General features: G+C 40.1%; 1 protein-coding gene across 17 annotated transcripts in view; it reads right to left on the bottom strand.

Moving 5' to 3' along the window:
• Window positions 1–16,684, bottom strand: part of LCOR (ligand dependent nuclear receptor corepressor) — a 121,589-nt gene that overhangs the window by 68,797 nt on the left and 36,108 nt on the right. For 9 of the 17 annotated variants that reach the window (XM_059660944.1, XM_059660941.1, XM_059660950.1 and 6 more), the window contains 2 exons: window positions 3,048–3,113; window positions 2,640–2,719 (listed from right to left, as the gene is read on the bottom strand). The exons of 3 other annotated variants lie outside the window; for them this stretch is intronic. Coding sequence is in view for 6 of the 14 variants with exons in the window: in XM_059660941.1 (XP_059516924.1) it covers window positions 2,640–2,719; window positions 3,048–3,113 (146 nt within the window). In the remaining 8 variants the exon portion in view is untranslated. Of the gene's footprint in view, window positions 1–2,639; window positions 2,720–3,047; window positions 3,114–16,684 lie in introns of those variants that run through there. 5 more of the 17 variants (XM_059660947.1, XM_059660952.1, XM_059660939.1 and 2 more) reach the window with 1 other exon arrangement.

Genomic DNA, 16,684 nt, shown 5'->3' with positions numbered 1-16,684 from the left:
ACATTTTCCCATTGATTTTTAGAGAAAGGAGAAGAAAGAGGGAAAGACAGAAAGAAATATCAATGTGAGAGAAGCACATCGATTGGTTGCCTCCTGCATGTGCCCCGACCAGGGCCCGGGCAGGAGAGGAGCCTGCAACCAAGGTACATGCCCTTGACCGGAATCAACCCGGGACCCTTGGGTCCGCAGGCCAACGCTCTATCCACTGAGCCAAACCAGCTAGGGCTAGGCTCTTTCTCTTCCTATTTCCCATTATAAATGTTATGGCTGTCTCTGAAAAAAAATAAACTAAGTACAGGTAGTGAGGTGTCTAAGGGCAAAAAGCATCTTTCCAGAACTAAATGTGTTGTCAACTGGAAATACTCTAATTAGAAAACCAACTAAAAATTATAGAACAGTAAGAACAGCTCTTTTAAAACTACATGATCCCATGCCTTGCTATTTATGTATTTTCTTCTAAAAATATTCAGTCAATATTTCACCTTCATATAGCAATGGAAAACTCAATCACATTACAAGAATGTACTGTACTCAACTACTAAACATAGAAGGGCTCAATACTACCCTGAAAAAAGGTAACTAATAGTTGCTCCTTCTATTAAATGACTTGCTCAGTAAATAGTGACAACATACCAACACAAACACACACACAATTTAAAATGATGAACTTCAACTTCATTGACGGTTGCTTAATTCTCTGGTCTCTCTTTTTCAAACCACACTAAATTTCAAAACACTTTCCTAATTCAATGAAAACAGACCACCATGAATAGTTACAACAACTTTTTCATGTAGTAAGCAGAATAAAACATGCCACCAAAGAACAGTGAGCAGCTCTTAAACCTGCTTTCAGATTTTAATGCACTTGTCAACAATGGTGGTACAAGGCTACATGCAAGGGTAAAAAGAAGCATACAACATGGCTCACAGTCTTCAGAGGTTGACAATATAGTCAGGAATACAAGATTCAAACATAGAAAAGGATGCACAAAATAACACTGAGTAATAAATGACAAATAATTGGTATAGATAATATTTACTGCAACAGCGTGAAGGGTTGAAACAGCAATAAGAGCAAAGGTTTGCCATTCATAGGAAAGGAGGGACTTAGGCAAGAGTAAGAGCAAGGAGGATTCAAGCTATTGAGAATAACAAGAGTGCAATGCTGTAATCCAAATAGTAAAAGCATGTTGTTTAATACAAATTATCAGACCAGTTTAGCTAAAAGAAAAATATACAAAACACGAGTGGGACAGCATTAGGAAGAAAAATGAACTGTGGAGGGCACTGGGTATTAGGCTAATGTACCCAGAAGACAATGAGAAAATCACTGGAGACTCAGTATAGGGTAACATTCCCACACTATGGAGGGGTGAGGGTCAAGCCTGTAGCAGTGTTTAACAGACTGAAGACAACTGAGGGACGAATCATGCTATTTCAGTAGTTCTGAAATAATGCTAAAAGCTGGAAGTACAATGATGAATGGGGGTGGGAGGGGATGAAATTTGGTGAGGGAACAACTGACAGAACCTGGTCAATGACATAAAGCTAGACATGTACAAGGCAGAGGAAGGAATTCAAAATGTTTCCAAAGCTTTAAAACTGGGGACAGAAGTAGCATGAAAAGAAACATAAGACAGAAAACCATTACTAATAAATTTTTCCAACAACTGAAATGTTTTTAAACCAAAATTCTTATATTTTTATTTAACACAAAACAAAGCACAAACCCAAAGGTACAGCCAATTTCTGCAGTTGAATAAAAAGAGCATTCATGCTCAAATATTATGAACATCTTATACTAAAGAAGGAACCACAATCTATCATAAATCTACATAAATTAGTAGCTAGTTGATCCAGATCCATGTTGCTATTCTTTTTGTCCAAATGACTCCCATTACTTGAATTACCATACACTTCATATTTAAAATAAATAACTAGGCAGAATAATTAACTGACACCCCGTTAGTTATTCTGCCTAGTGAACTATATGAATAAAAGCAACACATGCTGGACTATAGATTTCTCAAAAGGCTAATCAACAGACTAGAAACACTAAATTGCAAACTGAGTTACCATCAAATCCTTTATAAATAAACTAGTGGCCCGGTGCATGGATTCATGCACATTGAAAGGAAATTGATTAGAAGGTGGCCAGTGGGGCGGGACTGGGTGAGACGGGCTGGACACGCCCTGGAGCCAGCCTCCCTTGGTCCCTCCCCACCGGCTGCATCTGGGCAGCACTGTGCCACAGCTCGAAGGGCATCTGCAGTCACCGCAGCTCGGCAGTAAACCAGATTCTGGGTGACACTGCCCCAGCAACATAACCCATGGCCAAAGGTGAAATTGTGCAGCCTGTGAGGAATAAGGCTCCTTCTTCTCTGGTTCTGGGGTGCGTCACCCAAGAACCGCTGCTGCCAAGTCAATGCAGCTCGGCAGTTCCTGCACTGAGCATCTGCCCCCTGGTGGTCAGTGCGTGTCATACATACTGGCCAGTCGGCCGGTCACTTAGCCTTTTATATATATAGATACAGACTCATACCTTTCTTTTCCTACAAGTCTCCACCAAAGTAATCAAATTTTGAAAAAATGAAAACCATAAAATCCACTAGACAAGTTTCATTGAGTTTCTTGGTTACCTTTACTTTATCTCTTCTCAAGCAACAGAATAGACAATTTTCATCAAAAGTCCAATCAGAAATGCTTTCAGGTTGACAGTCTGCAAAAATAGTAGGAATAACAAATTAATAGTCACAGATGAGGCTTTTTCAGGAAACAAATGAGAATGTCAAAAATATTTTAACAAAAAAACTTTACTTAATAGTAGACAGGCTCCTATTTATGTAAAATCTTAACAATAACTGCTCACTAGTTAATATACCTTCTTCATACATATACTTTGCATTATTAACTAAACACAAAAAGATGCTTACATTGATATAGCTTTAACCAACAAAACTATGAATAAAAAGAAGACAGAGGCTAAAATCACCAAGGTATCATGTCACCAGGATGATTTTTAAATAACAAAAAAATATTTTGAATACCTTTAAATAAACTGAGATCTTTTAAAAATGCAGGTCCAAACAGCCCTTCAAGAATACTTTCAAACCCTGAAAGGATGGAAAAAAATCCATTATTATAATATTCCCTATTATAATTTGATATTAATCCATCACATGAAAAAATGATAGGGTTTTCCTCCAGTTCTCAAGGATCCCCAGATTATTACTGAAGAGATGCTAAGGGAAGAGTGTCAATGACAAATCTTAAAAAAAGGCTTTGCATTTTTATCAATGATTAATATTCAATACAAATTCAGAGCACATTCAAGAACTATATAAAACAGACAATGCTAGAAATAACTAATAAAAGCATGGAAACTCATGGGTTCTCGTACCATCTTCCAAAATCCCAAATACCTCTTTATATAAACATTCAAAGTCTAGTTTAAAAGGTGCCTTTCCCAGTAAGAGTCAAACTGCTTCAAAGTTTCCACAACAGTCTGGATTAATCAAATAGTATGTTTCTAAAATCAACTGAGACAACATATTTTCAAGCTAATAGTTTTTTTTTTTTTTAATATGCTTTTATTGATTTCAGAGAGAGGAAGGAAAAGGGAGAGAGAGACAGAAACATCAATGATGAGAGGGAAATCACTGATGGGCTGTCTCCTGCAAGCCCCCTACTGGAGTTTGAGCCCACAATCAGGCATGTGCCCTGACAGAATTGAACTGTGACCTCCTGGTTCACAGGTCTGGTATGCTCAACCACTGAGCCACACCGGCTGGGCCAAGCTAATAGTTTTTTGAAGAAGGAAAATCCTCACTGAGAACACCAATATATCACTGTAGAAAAAAGCAACTATATAACATTTTAACAGAAAAACACCATTGTGATTATTTCATATTGCCACAATTAACTATTTACTGGTTCCTTTATGAAGTTAGAACCCACTAATTATACATACAAAAATATGAGAGCCCTGGACGGTGCAACTCCGTGGTTGGAGCATTGGCTCACACACCAAATGGTCTCAGGTTCGATTCCCAGTCAAGGGCACCTACTCAGGTTGCAGGTTGAATCCCCAGCCCAGTTGGGTGTGTGCAGGAGGCAACCAATTGATGTGTCTACCTGACACTGAGGTTTCTCTCTGTTTCTCTCCCCTCTCTTCCACTCTCTAATAAAGAATTTAAAAAGGAGCCCAGCCAGAGTATCTAAGTGGTTGAGTGTGGACCTATGAACCAGAGGTCATGGTTCAATTCCTGGTCAGGGCACATGCCTGGATTGCGGGTTCAATCCCCAGTGTGGGGCCTGCAGGAAGCACGTGACCAATGATTCTCTCTCATCATTAATGTTTCTCTCTCCCTCTCCCTTCTTCTCTGAAATAAAAAAAATATATATATTTTTTAAAATAAGGAAAAAAATTAAATATACCTATACATAAATGTTTAAACTAGCATCATCTTGTACCAGTATAAAGTAGAAAATGAAACACACACACAAAAGTTTCTAATTTATTTAATCAAATATTCATGATCAAAGCAATTTAAAAATATCTTTGCCATCTTGTCGTCTATGGGTTAAGAGCGTAAGGAGGAAAAAGAGGAAGGGTATCAGACTGTATCTTTATACAACATGACAGAAACAAAGAGTAGTGGTTCCCAAATTATGTGTTGTGTGCCTTACTAGGAGCTCAAATGTATCCACGTATACTTTAAGTGTGACCTTTAGAAAAAAATTAGTATGTCTTGTGTATTCAATGTACATACTACTTTTCAAATGCATAGAAATGTTACTATAATTAAGAAAACATAAAAAGTGTTACTGAACTCTTAGTAGTTAGGGGCACTACGTATTTTGTCACAATCTACTATCACCTAAGGCTTTATAATTTTTAATATTTAACTCCTATGTTCAAAAGAGAGTGAAGCACTAATTTAAAATACTATTAGAGGCCCGGTGCACAAATTCATGCACCAGTGGGGTCCCTTGGACTGGTCTGCAGGATCGGGCCAAAACTGGCTCTCCGACATCCCCTGAGAGATCCCAGATTGCATCCCAAATTGCAAGAGGGCACAGGCCAAGCTGGGACCCCACTGGTGCACAATTGGGGCCAGGGAGAGACACAGGAGGTTGGCCAGCCAAGGAGGGACCATGGGCATGTCCGGCCCTTCTCGCTCATTCCCAATCAGCTGGACCCCAGCAGCAAGCTAACCTACCAGTCGGAGCATCTGTCCCCTAGTGGTCAGTGCACATCATAGCGAGTGGTTGAGCAGCCTTAGCATATTACGCTTTGATTGGTTGAACGACTGACCGGTCGACCAGACACTTAGCATATTAGGCTTTTATTACATAGGATAGCCAGGCCCTAGCTTGTGTGGCTCAGTTGGTTGGAGTGTCTGTCAGTGGTGGGTTCGATTCCTGGTTAGGACACATACCCAGGTTTTGTTTCTGTTCCCAGTCCAGGGTCCATGTGGAAGGCAAACAAACAACATTTCTCTCTCTCTCTCTCTCTCTCTCTCTGTCCGTGTGGAAGGTAAACAAATGATGTTTCTCTCTCTCCCTCTCTCTTCCTCTTCCTCTCTCTCTCCCCACTCCCTCCTTTTGTCCCTCCCTCTGTCTCTCCCTTTCTCTCTCAGAAATTAATTAATTACTATAGCCAGGGAATACCTGAGGTTTACACACATGTTGCATTTCCTTACCACATATTCAATTACCATAAAAGGTTTGGAAGATAAGGGGTCAGATAAGATGGTCCCTGAGAACAGTATTTTATCTGGCTATAAGAATAACATTGTAATTTTAGGAATTTCTTTGTCCTTCGCATTAAGCCATAATTAAAGAGTAAGCTCTAGCAGCGGTTCTCAACCTGTGGGTCGCGACCCCTTTGGCGATCGAACGACCCTTTCACAGGGGTCGCCTAAGACCATCCTGCATATCAGACATTTACATTACGATTCATAACAGTAGCAACATTACAGTTATGAAGTAGCAACGAAAATAATTTTATGGTTGGGTCACAAAATGAGGAACTGTATTTAAAGGGCCAGAAGGTTGAGAACCACTGCTCTAGAGTTTGTGTTATCTACATTGTAGTTAGAGAGTTGATTTTTCTGCACTATTTTTTAGGTTCTAGACCTGGGCAAACTTTTTGACTCGAGGGCCACAATGGGTTCTTAAACTGGACCGGAGGGCCGGAACAAAAGCATGGATGGAGTGTTTGTGTGAACTAATATAAATTCAAACTAATAAAAACATCATTACATAAAAGGGTACGGTCTTTTTTTATTATTATTCATTTCAAACGGGCGGATCACGCCTGTTCTAGACTTTCCACTTATTATTAAGGAGCAACTGTTTTTTCAATTCTCCTTAGTTTCTTTCCCATCAAAATTATTCCAAGAATATTAGCAAGATCAAACTACCCATTTAATAAACTGGGAAGTATGTATGCCTGTTTATTATTTGCCTGATACAATTAAAACATTTTCTACTAAATTCTTCCCCACACTAGATAGGAGAAAGGGTTGCACTGAGGTTTTTGAGGGTAGGTAAGAGAATGAAAAGGACTTGCTAGATACAATCTATCTCTGCAAACTAGATATTCCCAACACTAGCCTTAAAAAAAAACAAAAAAATCCCACAGGCTGCCTCCAACTCTAAAACCCTCCTACCCCCCCCCCCCAAAGGAATTGATTTTTAAAATATTTCAGTATTTTGAAAGTACCAAGTACACACTGCAAATAGCTAAATGATATTACAGGTGGCTCTTATCCTGAAGAGCAGATCTAATTTGCATTCGCCTGGGTTTATAAGAAATCATAACAAATTCGAAACTTGTATGCTAAGCACAAATTCTTGAAAAGGAAAAATGTAAATACAGCAAAAACTAATATTGGGAAACAAAAACAAAACAAAGCTTTAGAAGATAAAATTTAAAAATTACAAAGGACAATGGAACCTGAAAGAATAAGAAAACAGAAAAAAACTTCATCAGTAACACGACAGTAATAAAAACCAAATCACAGAGCAAAAAGCAGTAAAAGGGAAAGACCGAAATGAAACAATAAAAAAAATCTGGTCATAAAGTTAGTAATTGATCAAAATACTAACTTAAACAAATCACTTTTCTTTTGCTCATATCTGCAACAATACATTAAACCTCATACATATTTCTGATTTGACACTGTAAAGCCATATTTTGCTACCCTCAGTTAACTGAACTTAATGCCACTCAGTTTTATTAATATTAAATATTGGATTTAGCAGTTGCATAGCAACAAGGACTGTCTCATGTGCCATGCTTGACATTAACAAAAGGCAAATAAGGGAAGAACAAATGTATTCAAAATTTATACCATGATCTCATAGAAAAGCCATGAAGATCAATAACAAAATGTCATGGAAAATTAGATAAATACTGAAAAAGATAGCCATGTCATTATGTTCAATCACTAGGATTTAAAAAGCACTTTTATGTAATATATTACATATAAAAAATATTAATAATTTTACTGAACATGGCCACTATCCAAGAATTCCTATCCAGCATTACAACTGGTCTCAAAGCTGGTCTCCAGACTCTTCCTCACTGCAGCCTGCACTGGCTTCAGATTGCATTCCTGAAGCACTGCTTTAACAATGCTACCATCTGTTCAGAAAAACTGTATATTATATAAAAAACAAATCCCAAATTCCTAAATGCAGCAATCAAAGCAGCTTATAATTTGACCACAACCTACTGTTAAAAAGCAGCCAGTTTCACAGAACCTTCCTGCTTATTCTCATAGCTCCAGTCAGGTTGGTGTTCTAATATAGTCAGTTATCATTTCTACCTCCTAATATTTTCTCAAGCCTTTGTATCTCCTCTCTGCCCAAATAAATTATCTTCTTCAAGGCACTCTTCAATTTACTTAAAAAATAGATATTCACTTCTTCAATATACATTAACTCAGAGCCTGCCTTCCAACCAGGGTCAGTGGCTGGCACTGAGTAGGCAGTGGTGAGCAAACATGATGCCTGCCCTCATGGAGCTTCGGTTTCTAGTTTTTTCATCTTCAGAATTCATATATCATTTCCTCCTTTTAAGTAAATGTCAGTTGCCTTATGTTTTCTGTCATGTGCAAAGTACTGTCTATGGAAGTATTCTGTAAAATAAAATTTGTTATAGGCTATTTAAACCCTGTTGTTGTTTTTTAAGTATATTTTATTGATTTTTTTACAAAGAGGAAAGGAGAGGAATATAGTTAGAAACATCGATGAGAGAGAAACATCGACCAGCTGCCTCCTGCACACCTCCTACTGGGGATGTGCCTGCAACCAAGGTACATGCCCTTGACCGGAATCGAACCTGGAACCCTTCAGTCTAGAGGCCGACCCTCTATCCACTGAGCCAAACCCGTTAGGGCTATCTAAACCCTGTTTTATTTTTCATACATTTGTATCGCCTCTCCTCACAGAGATTTAATGCTCCAGAAAGGATGGAAAGGTCTTCCTGTTTCCCACAATGTTTCTCTTATACTAGGGCTCTATATGCCTGATTTTGAGCTTCTAGTTTAATCAGAAAACTCTGGAAAGATAGAAGATTACAATTTATCACATATTTTCCTCTTCGATCTAAACCAGAATCTCTTCTCCATTTCTAACTAAAGGGGGAAAGGCAGGTCATGAAAAGTAACAGGATAGGAACATATATACAAGCCAACTAAGGTAAGCAATACAGCCTGTACTTTTGAAATAAAGAAAAAAATTACTGAATAAAAAATGGCTCCTGGGTCTTAGGAACCTCTCCTCTGAAATATCAGATTAGCAATTTGAGAAACAAAAGGGTGCTGAAGAAAACCTAGGAGCAGATCAGAAAATTAGCTACTTTTACATCAAGGTCCCTTGGGTACCTTGTACAACTTGATGCTTGGTATAAAAGAGCTCAATTTTCAACAGAGTATTACTTTATAAAATATCAGTTCAAAGGTGCCTGCTAGTAACAATCACCTACTAATCTACTAGTATATAATACAAGCCTAAGTGACCGTTACCTTGGAATGACCAGAGCGATTGGTCGCTATGATGCACACTGACCACCAGGGGGCAGGCGCTCAACACAGGAGCTGCCCCCTGGTGGTCAGTGCACTCCCACAGGGATAGCGCTGCTCAGCCAGAAGCTGGGCTCATGGCTGGTGAGCGCAGTAGGCAGCGGGCCTAAGCCAGCAGTTGGACATCCCCTGAGGGCCCCTGGACTGTGAGAGGGAGCAGGCCAGGCTGAGGGAGCCCCTCCACTCCATGAATTTTGTGCACTGGGCCTCTAGGGTCCTAATACACAAAGACGGCACTGACATTATCTGGATTTCTTTGCTTAAAACTCAAGGGTATTATTACTTTCTGACATCACACTGAACTCCAAGTGAGCCCCAAAATGAAAGTAATTAAAAAGCACCAGATTTTATAATCTTTTCTGTTTTATCCAAGATAACATAAGGTAATTAACAACTCTTCATTGATGTTCCAGCTATCTCAGTATGTCATGCAACTAAAGAAATGTGGATGAACTTCTATAGGTAATGATAAAAAACCAGACTCCTCTTCTCTTTTCTTTAGGCAATCCACCCCACCACTGGACAACTACATTCATTGAGAGTTCTTCCTCTCTCTCTGAGCATCGGTTCCTGGCCCAGGCACTTTGAGGAGCCCATTTGCTGACATGGCTCACTTATTACCCTCAGAATAACACAGCATGAGAAGTGATGAAAAAACTTGACCAGATATACTGAAGAGAAACAATAATTTAAGTATAACTAATGCCCAAACTGAAACAGAATTAGTGAAGAAAAAATATACTAGAACTTAAAGAAAAATTATAAGTAGTATTTCTACTACAACCAGGGAGGAATGGCATTTTTATTTTTAAAGAGAATGATGCTCTAAAAAGAGAGTGAAAAATATGTTTGGGGTAGGGGAAACAGAAAAACAAAAATGCCAAAAGAACCAAATAGAGGTACTGAGTAGGAAAATATACAACCAATTAGTGATTTAGAAAACCAACTTAAGAAATGTCTTCGTAATGTATACTGAATCTGAAGACACAGAAATCATGAGAAAAAGATGAGAGAAGTGGCCAGAATATTCAATATCTGTAAAATAGGGTTTTCTGAACAAGAAAAGTTAATAAATATAAATAAGAAATTTTAAAAAGTGGGTGGGAGGAGAAGAAGGATGCCGGGAGCCGGTCCATGCTTGCTGTTTCAAGGGACCTGGCATATATGGCATACTTTTCTTAATATGTTTGCTCACCTTCTTGGCGCTGTGTTTTAACCAAGGTCACCTCTCCGAGAAAGGTTGAATCCCCAGGTAGGGATTTTCCCCTGAAGTTAGGGAGGGAATAAAACCCCTCAACTAAGTGCCAGGTGGGTAATTAATCCCTTTAACTACGAACAATCATGCTTAAGCTACATAATCTTTACTCCCTGGAATGGAGATAAGAAACGCCCTAACCTTTGTAATAGAGATTGATAGGATTGAATCAACTGGTATAAATACAGTTGTAACAAGACAGAAACACTCAGAATTTAGAACACAGAACTCAGGAGACAGAATTTAGAACACAGAACTGAGAACACAGGGCTTGGAAGACAGGACCAAGAGAGACAGAGCCTAGGCACAGAACCTACACAGAACGTTCTCTAGGGACAGAAGAACTTCGCTGGCGAGAGCATGCCGGAGGATCCTGGACAGGGACTGGCCTCGGAGCCTGGAGGCGGAGCCTGGCGAGAAAGCATGGCAGGGGATCCTGGACTGAACCTGATTGCGGAGATTGGCAGGAGAGCCTGACTAGAACCTGGTGACTGAACCTCTCTGGAGATCCAGACCAGAACTTGGCTGGAGATCTGGGCTAGAGATCCTGGCTAGGCTGCTGATCAACTGAACGCTGTCTCCGTCCACACCTTTGGGGACCCCTGGACCTGCTGGGGTTGGACCCCGGCAGAAGGAAAAAAAATAAAACGTCCTAACATTAAATAGTATCTTGAGTCTTCATTATCTAATGGCTCTGAGAAGTACTGGGGCAGAATCCCAGTGGGGGAAAGCACACACATACATATATAACTCTCCTGGTAAAATAACTCAATTTCAAGAATAAAAATTTTTAAGCGCCAAAGACAGGGTATTTTTGCTTAATTTTATTTGAAATAAGAGGAAAGAGACTTAGACTGCTTCTTATTTCATCAGTAAAAGTAAATGCCAAAAGTCAATGGAGCTATGTTCACAAAATTCTGAACGTTTTGTAGCCAATTTATTATTCATAGACAGGGGTAAAAGGAAGACATTACTAGATATGCTCTGATTTGGAAAGTAAGATAGCCATTCACTCTGAGGTAGGTTATATAAAGTACTTTAGCTAAATAAAAAATGACTCAGAACAAAGACATCAAAAAAGGAGAAAATACTACACACACACACACACACACACACACACACACACACACAGCTGGTATAGCTCAGTGGTTGATCATCCACCTATGAAGAACCAGGAGGTCGTGGTTTGATTCCAGATCAGGGCATATGCCCGGGCTGCAGGCTCAATCCCCATTGTCGGGTGTGCCAGAGGCAGCTGATCAATATTCTCTCTCATCATTAATGTCTCTCTCTCTTTGAAATCAATAATATAAAAAAAGTGGCAAGCAATATACCAGTATTAGTTAAGTGTCAATATAGGGACTCCGTTTAACATAAAAAGAATTCTTTAAATAGATAAACACAATATAATTTTTAAAATTAAGAATAACATCCCAAATTATTACAACAAAATCTTTGGTGAAGTAGAGTAAAATATGTTAAATTAAGATCAAGTGTGCTTGTGGAGGGAGCAATTTGTAATACTCATAAAATTTTTATATCAACTAGTGGCCCAGTGCACGGATTCATGCACATTGAAAGTAAATTAATTAATAGAAAAATTCGTGCAGTAATTATGTTACTACAAAAAATTACATCCTATATAATAACTATCCTATATAATAAAAGCCTAATATGCTTAAGTGTCTGACCGTTCATTTGCCTGGTCGCTATGACACGCACTGACCACCAGGGGGCAGACGCTCCAACCAGTAGGTTAGCTTGCTGCTGGGGTCCGGCCTATCAGGACTGGGCGAGATGGGCCAGACTCTCCCTGGAGCCTTCCCGTGGTCCCTCCCCGGCCCCGATCATGCACCGGTGGGGTCCCTCAGCCTAGCCTGCGCCCTCTAGCAATCTGGGACCTCTCGGGGGATGTCAGAGAGCCGGTTTCAGCCCGATCCCCGCAGGCCACGCCAAGGGAACCCACCAGTGCACAAACCCGTGCAGCAGGCCTCTAGTAGTATATATAATCCTATCTAATAAAAGAGAAAAATGGTAATTGGCGTACGACGATACCCTTTTCATTGGCTAATCAGGGCTATATGCAAATTAACTGCCAACTAAGATTGGCAGTTAACTGCCAACAAGATGGCGGCTAATTTGCATATGTAGGCACAATGCAGGGAGGCGAAAGGGAAAGCAGGAAGAAGACCCCTGCCACTGACAGTGATCAGAAACCCAGTGGGGAGCTAAGAGCTGGGGGGCAGGGCAAAGGCGGCCCTGGGGCCGCCTTTGCCCTGCCCCCCAGCCATGATTGGAGAATCAGGTGCCTTTTCTGCCCTGGCCAGTGATAGCAGGAAGTAGGGGTGGAGCCAGCGATGGGAGCTGAGCACGGTTGAAGCTGGCAGTCCCAGGAGCTAGGGGTCCCTTGCCTGGGCCTAAAGCGGAGCCCACGATCGCGGGGCCGCTGCAGCTGTGGGTCCCCGCTGCCCAGGCCGGACGCCTCAGCCAGAGGCATCCTGCAGGGGCAGGGGCAGAGCCCGTGCGATCGCGGCGCCCCCCGCTGCCACTGCAGGTCTCCGCTGCCCGGGCCGGACGCCTAGGCCAGAGGCCTCAGGCCTGGGCAAGGGGCCGATCCTGCGATTGGAGGGTGATGGGGGTCAACGCCTGAGGGCTCCCAGTATGTGAGAGGGGGCAGACTGGGCTGAGGGACACTCCTCCCCCCCAGACACACCCAGTGCACGAATTTCGTGCACCGGGCCCCTAGTATCCTATATAATAAAAGCCCAGTGACTGAATGGTGGAACGATCAGAACTGCTCGACTGTCGCTATGATGCACACTGACCACTAGGGGGCAGATGCTCAACACAGGAGCTGCTTCCTGGTGGTCAGTGCACTCCCACAGTGGGAGCGCTGCTCAGCTGACAGGGATGAGCAGCACTCCCAAGTGGGCTGATCCCCACAGGCCATGCCCCCCACCAGTGCACAAATCCTGTGCACCGGGCCTCTAGTAGTATTATAAAATTAAAATACAAAATATTTTAATATCGCTATTTGCCCTTTCTCTATAATAGAAGTGTCAGGGATAAAAGAAAATTAGTAAAATGTATATGAAAATAATATATAAATTGGTTAATAAACAATAACATGATATAAAAATAAAAACATGATATAAAAACATTGATAAAGACAATGATTGATAAATTGATTAATAAACATGATATAAAAACAAAATGTGATATAAAAACAAAACATGATATAAAAACATTGATATAAACAATGACTGATAAATTGATTAAACTTATTCTAATATCTCCCTGTACACCACATTAAGAGTAAAAACACTTTCAGCGTGCTTGACTAATTTCCCTTGTGATGACGTATTTACAACTTTAATGTCACACACTCTTCGAGCTCGAGAGAAAGCAGCATATAACTGACCATGTCCGAAAACGGGTTCAGGTAGGAATATTCCTACTCTGTCTAGAGTTTGTCCTTAAGATTTACGAATAGTCATCACAAATGCTGGCATCCCGGAAAACTGTCTTCGAATTAATTTAAATGGGAAGCCAGTGTCAGATGGGAACAAATTAATTCTTGGAATCAGAACAACCTCTCCTTCCGCAGATCCTGTAATACTTCAGCTTTGATTATGTTAGGTCGCAATCTTTTGATAATATAGTACCATTACAAAGACTCCATTTACATTCTGGCATCACATGCAATTGGCACCAGTGAGAGATTTATATGTACTGCGCATGTGCGAGTCAACGTTTATTTTTAAATTGCCAGTGCATGTCAAATGCCAGTGCGCATCATATGTGCTGGCCAGCCGGTCAGTCAGATGGATGGTCTGTCACTTAGCCTTTTTTAAAAAAAATATATTTTATTGATTTTTTAGAGAGGAAGGGAGAGGGATAGAGAGTTAGAAACATCGATGAGAAAGAAACATCGACCAGCTGCCTCCTGCACACCTCCTACTGGGGATGTGCCCACAACCAAGGTACATGCCCTTGACCGGAATCAAACCTGGGACCTTTCAGTCTGCAGGCCGACGCTCTATCCACTGAGCCAAACCAGTTAGGGCTAGCCTTTTATATATATAGATTTTTTTACTGATAAGAAAATGTAGGTTTAAAATGCATTTGCTTAAAATGTATGGGTAAAGTAGAAGAAATTTGGGGGGGAGGGAGGCCGGTAGGTAGAAGAATTTTTAAATCACCAGAGAATGTAACAGTAAAAATGGTCAGCTATAAAATAAAATTAAACAAAAAGCAGGCATACTAAATAGGAAAAACAAAAAAAATTTCAGGAATAATACCAAACATGTATATGTTATATGTGAACTGACGGAATTAACTAAGTAAGAGAGAGAAAATTGTCAGATAGGGCTAAACAATATGTGGTTTATAAAAGTGACTCAGATATGTTGAAATTATAGAGACAGGCAAAGAAAAAGAATAGGTGGCAATGAATATCAAAGAAAAATTCAAAGATAAAAGCATAAAACAAAATGAAAAAGAATTTTTCTATTACTAAAGGGTTCCCATTTCTGTGAATGTGACTGCTCTAAGTACCTCTTAAATAGAAATCATACAGTATTGTCATTTAGTGACTGGCTTATTTCACTTAGCATGATGTCCTCAAGGTTTATCCATGCTGTAGCATGCCCTTCCCTTTTTGTTGTTGTTGTTTTTTGTTATTTTTTTGTTAATACTCACCTGAGGATACTTTTCCCATTGATTCTTAGAGAGAGTAGAAGGGAGGGGGAGAGAGAGAGAGAGAGAAACACTGATATGAGAGACACACATTGATTGATTGCCTCCTGCACTCACCCCGACTAGGGCCAGGGACAGAGGTATGTGCGCCTGACAGGAATCAAACCTGGGACCCTTCAGTCTACGGGCTAATGCTCCATCCACTGAGCCAAACTGGCTTAGGGCAGGATATCCTTTTTTTAAAGGCTGAATAATATTCCATTGATGCATGCATCAAGTTTTGCTTATCCATTCATCCATGGATGGACATTTGGGTTGCCTACCACTTCTGGCTATTGTAAATAATGCTGCTATAAATCCCTTATCTTTTGATACCCAAACTAACCCATCCAAAGCCAGACCTCTATCTAAATCCTGTATTTCCTAAATCTCTTTTACCTATAGTTATACTCTTCATTTTGGTAATACTATTTGTGTGTTTTTTAATCAATCTTGATTAATCTTGCCAGGTTTGTTTTCTAAGGTTTTATTTTCCCCAAAAAAATCCACTTTTGACTGTTTTTTTCATCTTCTTTATCATATCTTTGCTTTCTGGTTCATTAATTTTCATTCTAAGATTCATTATCTTTCTATTTTCTTTGGATTTATTCTGTTATTCCTTTTTTAAAAATATTTATTTATTTATTTCAAAGAGGAAGGAAGAGGGAGAGAGATATAAACATCAATGATGAGAGAGAATCATTGATTGGCTGCCCCCACACGCCCCCTACTGGGAATCAAGCCTGGAACCAGGGCATGTATCCTGACCAGGAATTGAACTCTAACCTCCTGGTTCATAGATCAATGCTCAACCACTGAGCCACTCCGGGTGGGCCTGTTATTCTTTTTCTAAGTTATGATAGCTTGGTTCGCTTACTTTTTTTTTTCTTTAACAAAGAATGAAGTATAGGAGTGATTTAAGAGAACTAAATTTTTAATTATTTTGTATTAAGAAGCAATCTAGGATAAGTAAAATATAATATATCCAAGTAATGGAATATTGCCTCCCAAAACTTTTGATGGCTTTCCACTGACAATATTGAAAACTTCACATTCCTGGATGACATGCAAGATCACTGAGTTCTCTCTTAGTCCCAAACTACTTTTACAGACTCCCCTACCACTATTTTCTGTCACATAAACTATGCTCTGGCCAGACTGATTAATCTTCTGTATACATAAAAGCCTAATATGTAAAGTGTCCCCTCAGGAGCTCAACCGACTGGGAGTTCGATTACTCGCTATGATGTGTGCTGACCACCAGGTGGCAGCGCAGAACGAAGGGAGGCCCCAGCCGGCAGCCGCTAGGGACCCTACCCATGCACAAATTTCATGCACTAGGCCTCTAGTCATTACATACATATCAATACTTCCATGCTTTTTAAGCATAGCATGTCCTCTGACTAGAATGTTCTCCTGTAAGCCTCAATCTACTTAATTCTAAGGCATCCTTTATCTCAGTGGTTTTCAACCTTCTGGCCCTTTAAATACAGTTCCTCATGTTGTGACCCAACCATAACATTATTTTCGTTGCTACTTCACAACTGTAATTTTGCTACTGTTATGAATCGTCATGTAAATATCTGATATGCAGGAT

Source organism: Myotis daubentonii, chromosome 13 (assembly GCF_963259705.1).
Source record: "Myotis daubentonii chromosome 13, mMyoDau2.1, whole genome shotgun sequence".
Classification (NCBI taxonomy): domain Eukaryota; kingdom Metazoa; phylum Chordata; class Mammalia; order Chiroptera; family Vespertilionidae; genus Myotis; species Myotis daubentonii.
Note: the sequence above shows the minus strand (reverse complement) of the source record. Positions and strands in the feature narration are given on the sequence as shown.